We start from the raw sequence: 12,956 nt of genomic DNA, 5'->3' as shown, positions 1-12,956 counted from the left end.
GTCCATGACGAACAACGGAGTGGGCGTTCTTTGGTCGTTAATGAAAGTTTGGTGTAGAAAGTGGACAATAAGGTGATAGAAAACAAGCGCTTTATGATTTCCTCCTTGCGGGATGACTTTCTTAATGTTTCTCGTAGTGTTTTGTATGGCATTGTGACCGAGCACTTGAATTACCAAAAATTGTTCACACATTGGGTACTGAAAATGTTGACGGATGTGCACAAAACCAAATCTTCAGAGGGCGCATTGACTTTCCTTGAGCAATACCACAATGACAGTGATAATTTCGTAAGCCAAATTGTTATGGGCGTTGAAACATGGGTGGCCTACGTCACACCAGAATCAAAGCAACAGTCCATGGAAGTTGAGCAAGGGCATCGTTTTGCTGCAAGACAATGCCTGTCCGCATGTGGCGAATCAGACAAAAGATCTTGTCACATCTTTTCGATGGGAAACTCGAGATCATCCTCCGTACACCCCCAATCTTGCACCCAGTGACTACCATCTGTTCCTGCACTTGAAGAAACACCTGGGCGGTCAGCGTCTTCAAGATGATGACGAAGTCAAAACAGTGGTGATGCACTGGTTAACAAGTCAGATGGCAGACTTCTATGAGGAAGGTATTCAAAAACTGGTACAACAATATGACAAGTGCCTCAATATTGATGGAAATTATGTTGAAAAGTAGATTCAGGTACAGGCTTTCATGTAAAAATAAAATTATTGAGATACCTTAGCACATATTTTTTTAATTTCGAAACGGTACTGACTTAAAAAACTGTTGGTAGTACTATTCCTAACATCTTGCAAATGCTGAACTTGAGACACCTTTCTAGATGCACAAAGCATTCAACTAGTGATGACTGCTGTGGATCATCGTAAATGAGATTCGCAGCTCATGGAAAAAATAAAAATTGAAGAAGGTATTGAAAATGCAGAACTCTCTTAACAGCACCCTTTGTTAACCCTGCATATTTGAGATCAGGTAACCCCAGAAGCCATGAAAATTACCGTAGGTTTGTAATATATTCATTGAATTGCCTTGACACGATGCAGAAGTAGTTTGGTGGTGGGAGTCCTGTTGAATTTACAAGTCCATAACTGAGTGTTGTAGGAGCACAAATGGCTCCAGAATATCTGCCAGCATGTCCCATATCATTTATATGTGAAGGATTCATGTTTCATTTCATGTAATGATTCTACTATTGACCTGAAGGGTATACTGAGTTTTGATTTGATTAGCTTCAATAAATAGACCACTACAAAGAACCGTGGCTTTGACTATCTTTCAGCATGCCGTAAAATGAGGAATATCCTCGCACCTAACCTGTGAAATATCCTGGACCATCCCAACTGCTTGTCACATGAGTCATATTGCTCTGTCATATGCATCCACGTAGCACGACCCATTTCAGGCATATCCTATCCTGTCAGAGGAAGAGTCACCTACAAACGCTGTCAGGTCATCTACTATTCTGTAACTTCTGCATCTCCTTTTATGTGGACATGACCACCAACCAGTTGATTACTGAAATGAATGGCTGCAGCCAAACTGTGACCAAGAGTGAAGAGCACTTAGTGGTGCACAGGCTGCTTCACAGCCTTTCCACTTTCCACTGTTTCATACTCAGCTCCAGACCTAGCCTCATACCTCTATACATCTACTCTCACTTTTCCCTTTGCAGGTGCTCTGTTCTTTTGTACCATATCACCACTCCCTCCTCCACATCATCATGTGCAGCAGTGCAACTGTCCCTGCCTGTGCCAGGATGGGCACATCTGTGTGACATTCTGTGTCCCATTTCCTTGTGGCTTCTCCCTCTCTACTGTCAGTCTCCCTTCCCTGCCTCCTTAGTCCTCATATCCACTCTACCTGACACAAGCCCTCACCACAGCTGGGTTGCAGCACCAGGCCAGTGTACTCACACATACCTTTGTTTTTTGTTAGCTTCAATCTATCCTTATGCTCTGCAGTTCTCAGGCACACTGCTCATTGGGAAATGGATAATAACCTTCACTCCAGTGACCATTTACCAATCCAGATACATCTACCAGACAGAGAGATGCTGGAAAAAATTTAAAAATGCCACTTAGATGAGTGTTCAGCAAGGTAAGCATTGTACTTCCAACTGGATCTGTTAGAATTTGGAGAGAGTGTCTAGGATTGTATGCATCATATCACCAAATGATTCACCACACCACTGATGCTTCCATGTCAATTTGGGAGAGCTACAAAGAGCATGTGGCCCTCTATTGCGATGGCAAACGCCATTCTGCTACTATGGCAGGTACATGGCTCTGCATAGGCCCAAATGTGCGCAATCTTATGAGAGCCTGGTAGCTTTGAAATGGTGGGGGCAAAAACCATTGTAAAATTAGGGAGAGCAAAAGATTATAGAAACAGTTTGTAAAGTTGTTTCTGTAAACCACTCCTTGTGTGAGAAGCCTGTAGGAAGATTTTAGGGAGAAGTGGAAGTGTCCTCTTAATTCTGTAATGATTAATGGGAGTATCTCAACCCGCAAAAGGTGCATTACACAGACCACAGCAAAGCACTTTCCTCAAGTCATTGCCACTGTCAGCTAGAACCTGGCTGTCCATCTGTACAAGTGTTTACTGAGAGGGACTTCAGTGTGACCAGTGATGAAGTTTATAACTGGCTCCACTATATGTATAAGCTGGATTTAGCACTGTCTGCAGCATGAAACACAAGGTATCAGTAACTGCACTGCCAGCATGTGTGACTGTCAATGATATTGGTGACAGGCAGGATCAAAATGTAACACAGAATCAAGATCATACAGCAAATGCTGCTGAAGATGTAGAGACTGGGCAAATGCTGCTGAAGATGTGGGGACTGAGAATGATGTCAAGGAATCAAAAGTAGAAGATTACGCATTGAATGTAGAGAAATGTCTCATAACCAAACAGGTAACATTTGAATGGTTCTGTCTCAATATCTGTTGAAAATTGCACACATATTCATTAATCAGTTTCATAAAAAACTGTGACATAGTTTATAACTGTCCTCTCTGTGTTTACATGGTGAATTTAGCATTGTCTGCAGCATGAGGCACCAGGTATCAGTAACATCCATTGCAGCACTTCACTGGAACTGATGAAATCCTTCTTGAACTTTTTGACTTGTTGTTGTTGTTGTGGTCTTCAGTCCTGAGACTGGTTTGATGCAGCTCTCCATGCTACTCTACCCTGTGCAAGCTTCTTCATCTCCCAGTACCTACTGCAACCTACATCCTTCTGAATCTGCTTAGTGTATTCATCTCTTGGTCTCCCTCTACGATTTTTACCCTCCACGCTGCCCTCCAATGCTAAATTTGTGATCCCTTGATGCCTCAAAACATGTCCTACCAACCGATCCCTTCTTCTGGTCAAGTTGTGCCACAAACTTCTCTTCTCCCCAATCCTACTCAATACCTCCTCATTAGTTATGTGATCTACCCACCTTATCTTCAGCATTCTTCTGTAGCACCACAATTCGAAAGCTTCTATTCTCTTCTTGTCCAAACTGGTTAACGTCCATGTTTCAGTTCCATACATGGCTACACTCCATACTAATACTTTCAGAAACGACGTCCTGACACTTAAATCTATACTCGATGTTAACAAATTTCTCTTCTTCAGAAACAATTTCCTTGCCATTGCCAGTCTACATTTTATATCCTCTCTACTTCCACCATCATCAGTTATTTTACTCCCTAAATAGCAAAACTCCTTTACTACTTTAAGTGTCTCATTTCCTAATCTAATCCCCCCAGCATCACCCGATTTAATTTGACTACATTCCATTATCCTCGTTTTGCTTTTGTTGATGTTCATCTTATACACTCCTTTCAAGACACTGTCCATTCTGTTCAACTGCTCTTCCAAGTCCTTTGCTGTCTCTGACAGAATTACAATGTCATCGGCGAACCTCAAAGTTTTTGCTTCTTCTCCATGAATTTTAATACCTACTCCAAATTTTTCTTTTGTTTCCTTTACTGCTTGCTCAATATACAGATTGAATAACATCGGGGACAGGCTACAACCCCGTCTCACTCCCTTCCCAACCGCTGCTTCCCTTCCATGCCCCTCGGCTCTTATAACTGCCATCTGGTTTCTGTACAAATTGTAAATAGCCTTTCGCTCTCTGTATTTTACCCCTGCCACCTTCAGGATTTGAAAGAGAGTATTCCAGTTAACATTGTCAAAAGCTTTCTCTAAGTCTACAAATGCTAGAAACGTAGGTTTGCCTTTTCTTAATCTTTCTTCTAAGATAAGTCGTAAGGTTAGTATTGCCTCACGTGTTCCAACATTTCTACGGAATCCAAACTGATCTTCCCCGAGGTCCGCTTCTACCAGTTTTTCCATTCGTCTGTAAAGAATTCGCGTTAGTATTTTGCAGCTGTGACTTATTAAACTGATAGTTCGGTAATTTTCACACCTGTTAACACCTGCTTTCTTTGGGATTGGAATTATTATATTCTTCTTGAAGTCTGTGGGTATTTCGCCTGTTTCATACATCTTGCTCACCAGATGGTAGAGTTTTGTCATGACTGGCTCTCCCAAGGCCATCAGTAGTTCTAATGGAATGTTATCTACTCCCGGGGCCTTGTTTCGACTCAGGTCTTTCAGTGCTCTGTCAAACTCTTCACGCAGTATCTTATCTCCCATTTCATCTTCATCTACATCCTCTTCCATTTCCATAATATTGTCCTCAAGTACATCGCCCTTGTATAAACCCTCTATATACTCCTTCCACCTGTCTGCCTTCCCTTCTTTGCTTAGAACTGGGTTGTCATCTGAGCTCTCGATATTCATACAAGTGGTTCTCTTCTCTCCAAAGGTCTCTTTAATTTTCCTGTAGGCAGTATCTATCTTACCCCTAGTGAGACAAGCCTCTACATCTTTACATTTGTCCTCTAGCCATCCCTGCTTAGCCATTTTGCACTTCCTGTCAATCTCATTTTTGAGACGTTTGTATTCCTTTTTGCCTGCTTCATTACGGCATTTTTATATTTTCTCCTTTCATCAATTAAATTCAGTATTTCTTCTGTTACCCAAGGATTTCTATTAGCCCTCGTCTTTTTACCTACTTGATCCTCTGCTGCCTTCACTACTTCATCCCTCAGAGCTACCCATTCTTCTTCTACTGTATTTCTTTCCCCAATTCCTGTCAATTGTTCCCTTATGCTCTCCCTGAAACTCTGTACAACCTCTGGTTTAATCAGTTTGTCCAGGTCCCATCTCCTTAAATTCCCACCTTTTTGCAGTTTCTTCAGTTTCAATCTGCAGTTCATAACCAATAGATTGTGGTCAGAATCCACATCTGCCCCTGGAAATGTCTATCTTGGCCACAATAATGCGTTCACTATGCTGTTTGTAGTAGCTAACCCGCACTCCTATTTTTTATTCATTATTAAACCTACTCCTGCATTACCCCTATTTGATTTTGTATTTATAACCCTGTAATCACCTGACCAAAAGTCTTGTTCCTCCTGCCACCGAACTTCACTAATTCCCACTATATCTAACTTTAACCTATCCATTTCCCTTTTTAAATTTTCTAACCTACCTGCCCGATTAAGGGATCTGACATTCCACGCTCCGATCCGTAGAATGCCAGTTTTCTTTCTCCTGATAACGACGTCCTCTTTAGTAGTCCCCGCCCGGAGATCCGAATGGGGGACTATTTTACCTCCGGAATATTTTACCCAAGAGGACGCCATCATCATTTAATCATACTGTAAAGCTGCATGTCCTCGGGAAAAATTACGGCTGTAGTTTCCCCTTGCTTTCAGCCGTTCACAGTACCAGCACAGCAAGGCCGTTTTGGTTAATGTTACAAGGCCAGATCAGTCAATCATCCAGACTGTGCCCCTGCAACTACTGAAAAGGCTGCTGCCCCTCTTCAGGAACCACATGTTTGTCTGGCCTCTCAACAGATACCCCTCCGTTGTGGTTGCACCTACGGTACGGGCATCTGTATCGCTGAGGCACGCAAGCCTCCCCACCAACGGCAAAGTCCATGGTTCATGGGGGGAGGCTTTTTGACTTAAGATGGGGACAATTTCCTGTAACAGGGAAGAAGGCTACTTCAATTCCACTTATTATGCCTAAGAAGGACAGGAATGCGGAAGGAGCTATTGTGTTGCAATCACTAGCTGTGTGAGAAAGACCTTGAACTGGATGACCAACCACTGCCCTGCCCTATTTGGATTTTAGAATTCAGATAGTTCCTTAGTCGCTTTCAGTGTAGAGACATCATCCAGCATTGATCAGCTAACACTGAAAGAGGTGGCTACATAACAGGCTTTCCTACAGGGTGTTTCAAAAATGACCAGTATATTTGAAACGGCAATAAAAACTAAACGAGCAGCGATAGAAATACACCGTTTGTTGCAATATGCTTGGGACAACAGTACATTTTCAGGCAGACAAACTTTCGAAATTACAGTAGTTACAATTTTCAACAACAGATGGCGCTGCGGTCTGGGAAACTCTATAGTATGATATTTTCCACATATCCACCATGCGTAGCAATAATATGGCATAGTCTCTGAATGAAATTACCCGAAACCTTTGACAACGTGTCTGGCGGAATGGCTTCACATGCAGATGAGATGTACTGCTTCAGCTGTTCAATTGTTTCTGGATTCTGGCGGTACACCTGGTCTTTCAAGTGTCCCCACAGAAAGAAGTCACAGGGGTTCATGTCTGGCGAATAGGGAGGCCAATCCACGCCACCTCCTGTATGTTTTGGATAGCCCAAAGCAATCACACGATCATCGAAATATTCATTCAGGAAATTAAAGACGTCAGCCGTGCGATGTGGCCGGGCACCATCTTGCATAAACCATGAGGTGTTCGCAGTGTCGTCTAAGGCAGTTTGTACCGCCACAAATTCACGAAGAATGTCCAGATAGCGTGATGCAGTAATCGTTTCGGATCTGAAAAATGGGCCAATGATTCCTTTGGAAGAAATGGTGGCCCAGACCAGTACTTTTTGAGGATGCAGGGACGATGGGACTGCAACATGGGGCTTTTAGGTTTCCCATGTGCGCCAGTTCTGTTTATTGACGAAGCCGTCCAGGTAAAAATAAGCTTCGTCAGTAAACCAAATGCTGCCCACATGCATATCGTCGTCATCAATCCTGTGCACTATATCGTTAGCGAATGTCTCTCGTGCAGCAATGGTAGCGGCGCTGAGGGGTTGCCACGTTTGAATTTTGTATGGATAGAGGTGTAAACTCTGGCGCATGAGACGATACGTGGACGTTGGCGTCATTTGGACCGCAGCTGCAACACGGCAAACGGAAACCCGAGGCCGCTGTTGGATCACCTGCTGCACTAGCTGCGCGTTGCCCTCTGTGGTTGCCGTATGTGGTCGCCCTACCTTTCCAGCATGTTCATCCGTCACGTTCCCAGTCCGTTGAAATTTTTCAAACAGATCCTTTATTGTATCGCTTTTCGGTCCTTTGGTTGCATTAAACCTCCATTGAAAATTTCGTCTTGTTGCAACAACACTGTGTTCTAGGTGGTGGAATTCCAACACCAGAAAAATCCTCTGTTCTAAGGAATAATCCATGTTGTCTACAGCACACATGCACATTGTGAACAGCACACGCTTACAGCAGAAAGACGACGTACAGAATGGCGCACCCACAGACTGCGTTGTCTTCTATATCTTTCACATCACTTGCAGCGCCGTCTGTTGTTGAAAATTGTAACTACTGTAATTTCGAAAGTTTGTCCGCCTGAAAATGTACTGTTGTCCCAAGCATATTGCAACAAATGGAGTATTTCTATCGCTGCTCATTTAGTTTTTATTGCCGTTTCAAATATACCGGTCATTTTTGAAACACCCTGTATATAAGTATCACCTAACAGTTTTCTTTCCCAGCCAGTCGAAGGCTTGTGATAATACATGGAGGCATTATAGCCACATACAGCTCCACACAAGATGGATTCTGAGACATCTCCCTAATTTTTTTATAGATTTTCGTCTCGCCATGCTAATTTAGATATCAAGTCAGAGATGTCCTGTTGGATCATTCTATACAAGATGACTGTGTCCCTCAAGTGTGTGGCCCTGTCTTTAATAATTACACATAATATTACATAAGGTGTCCAGTCAAGAGTTCTTTATTTCTGGATGACTTTTCAACTTTAGTTCATCTATCACACTTACAGAAAGTACATGCCAGGTGACAATTATGAAGCTGGAGGAATGGGTGCTAAAAACTAGTTTTAAAATAAAATCTTTTACATACAAAATTGAAAAACATTTTAAATTTTAAAGAGACAGTGAAGTATGTGGGTCGCACTTCCAATCATGAGCTATGTGGCTACCACCAGAGGAACTTCAGAACTGTCGCTCAAAGCTCTTAATATTTTGAATATGTTGCCCATTGTGTATGGGGAGCAAAACAAGAGTGGCTGCACCTGTTTTATAGAGCTTGTGTGCAGTTGCAACTTGACTGCAGTTGTGTGGTGTATATATCAGCAAGAACACTACACCTCAAGGTACTGTATACAACCCACCATGACAGAGCGAGGTGGTGCAGTGGTTGGTGCATTCAGAACTCGCATTCGGGAGGTCAGTGGTTCAAACCCACATCAGGCCATCCTAAAGACCCATAGGCTGTGTGCACAAAAAAAATATTATGCTACACAAAAAAACTGGGAACAAGACAATTTCAGCACATTATCAAGTACCAATTGTGGCACATCACTGCAAAAATGACAAGCCTGTATGAATTAAAAGATATCTTATTTACTCACTGTTATTATCAATGAAATATTCTGTCCTGTGTCTCAAAAGCTCTGTAATTTCAAAAAATTGTCTTTACACAGTAACACAGAAAATAGTGTATTCAACAACACATTCTTGCATTTTGTACAGAATGGTGCAGTCACTGCAGAAAGTAAAACACACTTATGGAAACAAATGCTGCAATATAAGACTTACACGCAAAACTACTCAGTATGTTTTGATGCTGCAGAAAAAGCATGACATAGGTTATCCGGACATTCCTGACTCAAGCTTTCATTGTCACTGATGTTTCCGTGTGCTTCCCAAACATTCCTACTAGAGGTTGTTCCTTGGGGTTTGTGGGAGCAGTAGCAGTGGAGGAGAGGAGTCATTGCTTCTTAATTGGTCTCATTCCCAAGGATCTGATCATTTTATTTCAGTGCATGTATTTCATTTGAAAACTGTAGTCACTACAGATGCAAAGCCTATGCATGAGTTATCAACATCACTGTTCTGGAAAGTGTATAAAACACCCCGGTGATAGAGCAATTTGTGTCTTGCTGAACTGAAATGGCTAAATATCAATATTTGTACACTGAGGTTTCAAAAGTCATGGGATAGTGATATGCACATATACATTAGAGTGCTGCAACGCTCAGTGTTTGACCGGTCACTGCTCGCCTGTTGACGGGGGGACCGAGCCGCTCATGTCCGGCCCCACACGACTCGGCTCGGTCACATACTCGCCCCATGTCTGATGTCCGGATTCCGGACACGTGGATAACCGAGCATGACCGGTCACCGCTGACGTCTCACCCCGCCTCGCCCCGGCTCGCTGCACTCTACTGTACAAATCCAAAGCCTCTCTCTCTCACTCTCTCTCTCTCTCTCTCTCTCTCTCTCTCTCTCTCTCTCTCTCTCTCTCTCACACACACACACACACACACACACACACACACACACACAATGTATTTATCTCTGCCTCTCTCTCTCTTTTAATACAAAAGTAATGTTTCCAAGAGCGGGTGCGTAACACAGCTAAATTCATAGAGTACTTTCTTTTATAATATTTACTCCCGTCTTCCTAACGTCCGGAAATTTTGTTGTAAATAAAACATTGATCACAAGAGACCAATTTGTGTTAATGTAATGTGTTGTAAAAGTCAAATAGTGCACCTGATTATGCGAATCAGTCCACATATCAACTGTCGCAGCACATGTTTTATTAATAACTTCTTCAATAACAGAAGGCATTATGCTGTTTCGTATTACATCAGCTTGTTCTTTGACATGTCTGCTTATAGTAGAGGGATGTGGCATGACATCTGCCATGTTAACTTCTCCATAATGTGCACCTACATGTATTAATGCTTGGCCTAGTTCTCTGAAACCTTCACCGCAAACAGCATTAAAAGGTCTCATATCTTTCGCACACACTGCAACACACTTTGCTGTAATACTGTTTTTTATTACTGCCTGTATCCATGAAGGAGCTGTATCTTTGTGAGGTTTCTTGCAACTGTGTTTCTTTAAATGAGTGGTTCCCGATTGGAAACACAATAATGTGGAGCAGTTTATGCACGATACGTACCCAGCAGACGCACTGTTTTCGTCTACAACCAACAAAAATGTGCTCCATACTTGGCTTTTTAGACCTTCCCGTCTCTTCAACGTATAAACATTGGTTTCAATCTTACGTCTTACTGCACTGGCTTCCTCGCACTGCATGATTACAGAGAGACAGAGACACCACAAATGAGAAGCCCGTACTGGCTGCAGTCTCACACGGATAATGACACGTGTAATGTGTTTGAAGTTACGTGCTACGTATTCGGTCACGGCTTCTATGCTCGGTCACTAGAACTAGTGCGGGCAGCCTATCCAGTTAGGGTGTGCTCGCCCCATCCCGTATTTTGTGCTCGCTTACTCGGTCATGCAGGACTCTAATATACATATGGCAGTAATGTCATGTACACACGGTATAAAAGGGCGGTGCATTAGCAGAGCTGACATTTATACTCACGTGATTCATATCAAAAGGTTTCTGTTGTAATTATGGCTGCACAATAGGAATTAAGATTTTGAATGTGGAAAGGTAGTTGTAGCTAGGCGCATGGGGCATGGCCATAGAGGCAGCATGTCTCAATATTTCTGGAGGAGACTCCCAATGACTTGTTGAGTCCATACCACATTGAGTTGCTGCACTACGCCAGACAAAAAAGGTCTGACATGATGTCAGGAGGTATCCCATGACTTTTGTCACTTCAGCGTACGTTGTCTTATCATTTAGTGTAATTTCTGTTTTGCGCTGGCAGTGATACAACATTAAATTAAATATGGAAAATTGCAGAACATCATTCCCCAGAAGTGGAGGACTCCAGTGAATCTCAGCATGAAGAAACATTATTGCGTTTGGAATACCGTGAACTGTTAAATCTCCAGGCTGACCTCCAGGGCCGCGTAGCAGGAGAGAAGGCAGAAGTGAAGCGCCTCCAGGCTGAGATTGCCGCAATTAAATCTAAATGTGGCTACAGGTAATAATCTAATCTTAGCATCTATGAAGGGCATACAGCAGGAAAGCTGCATATTCCTGTTGTTAAACTGTACTGAAGAATTCTACTGTGAAAAATGTTTCTAAACAATTTATGTTTGTCATATTGGTTATGCAATATGTCATTATTTTTCTTTTAATCAATTTCTTCTTTTTTTCAGGAGCCTAGAAATAACTAGTTCAGATGGAAGCAGTTCTGCCTCTGATACGGATGGTAGTGATGCAGAAGATTTGGAAATAGAGTCTCGCATTACTGACTTGCAGCGAGAGAATTTATTACTGCAGGTATTGTAATAATAATAATAATAATAATAATAATAATAATAATAATAAACCACTGAGGTGACAAAAATCATGCAGTATCTCCTAATTTTATGTCAGACTTCCTATTACCTGACATAGTGCAGTAACTTGACATGGCATGGACTCAACAAGTTACTGGAAGTCCCCAGCAGAAATATTGAGCCATACTGCCTCTACAACCATCCATCCATAATTCAGAAAGTGTGTGCTGGTGCAGGATTTAGTGCAGAAACTGACCTCTTGATTATGTCCCATAAATGTTTGATGGGATTCATGTTGGGCAATCTGGGTGGCCAGACCATTCACTCGAATTATCTAGAATTTTCTTCAAACTAGTCATGAGAAATTTCAGCGTGGTGAAATGGCAAATTGTCATCCATAAAAATTCCAACATTGTTTGGAAACATGCTATCCATGAATGTCTGCAAATGGTCTCCAAATAGCCAAACACCCAGAGGAGCCAGTCCATTCCATGTAAACACAACCCACATCATTATTGAGCCACCACCAGCTTGCACAGTGCCTTGTTGACAACTTGGAGTCTGTGCCACACCATCAGCTCTTATCAATGGAAACTGGGACACTTCTGACCAGGCCACAGTTTTCCAACTGTCTAGGCTTCAACAGATATGGCCATGAGCCCAGGAGAGGCACTGATGGTGATGTCGTGCTGTTAACAAAGTCACTCACATTCATTGTCTGCTGCCATAGCCCATTAACACCAGATTTTGTCACACTGTCCTAATGCATATATTTGTTGTGCATTCCACATTGATTTCTGTGGTTATTTCATGCAGTGTTGCTTGTCTGTTAGCACTGACACCTCTATGCAAACGTAGCTGCTCTTGCCTCTTGCTTGTTAAGTGATGGCCATCGGCTAGTGCGTTGTCCATGGTTCTTGGTAATGCCTGAAATGTGTTACTCTCGGCACACTCTTTAACACTGTGGATCTTGGAATATTGAATTCCCCAATTATTTCTGAAATGGAATGTCCCATGCATCTAGCTCCAACTACCATTCCACATTCAGAGTTTAATTCCCATCGTGTAGCCATAATCATGTCTGAAACTGTTCTACATGACTACCTGAGTACAAATGGCTCCACCAATGCACTGCCCTATTATACCTTGTATATGTGACATTAGTGATATTAGCACCAAGTGTATTTGTGCATATCACTATCCCATGACTTTTGTAACCTCAGTAAAATTAATAATAATAATAATCTTTTCCCCCCAACTCACACATGTACATGATTGTCATTGCACTCAGCTCATAGTCTAGTGGTTAGTATTGCTGCCTCTAGATTGTGGGCTCTCAAGTAGCTGAAGTGGTGACAAAAAGACTTGCAC

General features: G+C 42.3%; 1 protein-coding gene across 1 annotated transcript in view; it reads left to right on the top strand.

Annotated features, from left to right (window-relative positions):
* LOC124789530 (ralA-binding protein 1) overlaps positions 1-12,956 on the top strand; it is a 129,526-nt gene that overhangs the window by 104,661 nt on the left and 11,909 nt on the right. Inside the window, exons 11-12 of the mRNA XM_047256928.1 lie at positions 11,101-11,284; positions 11,463-11,586. Of these exons, the coding sequence (XP_047112884.1) occupies positions 11,101-11,284; positions 11,463-11,586 (308 nt within the window). The remainder of the gene's footprint in view (positions 1-11,100; positions 11,285-11,462; positions 11,587-12,956) is intronic.

The sequence above is a fragment of the Schistocerca piceifrons genome, chromosome 1, assembly GCF_021461385.2.
Source record: "Schistocerca piceifrons isolate TAMUIC-IGC-003096 chromosome 1, iqSchPice1.1, whole genome shotgun sequence".
In the NCBI taxonomy this organism is placed as follows: Eukaryota; Metazoa; Arthropoda; class Insecta; order Orthoptera; family Acrididae; genus Schistocerca; species Schistocerca piceifrons.
The sequence above is the reverse complement of the archived record's forward strand: the minus strand, read 5'-3'. Positions and strand labels throughout refer to the sequence as shown.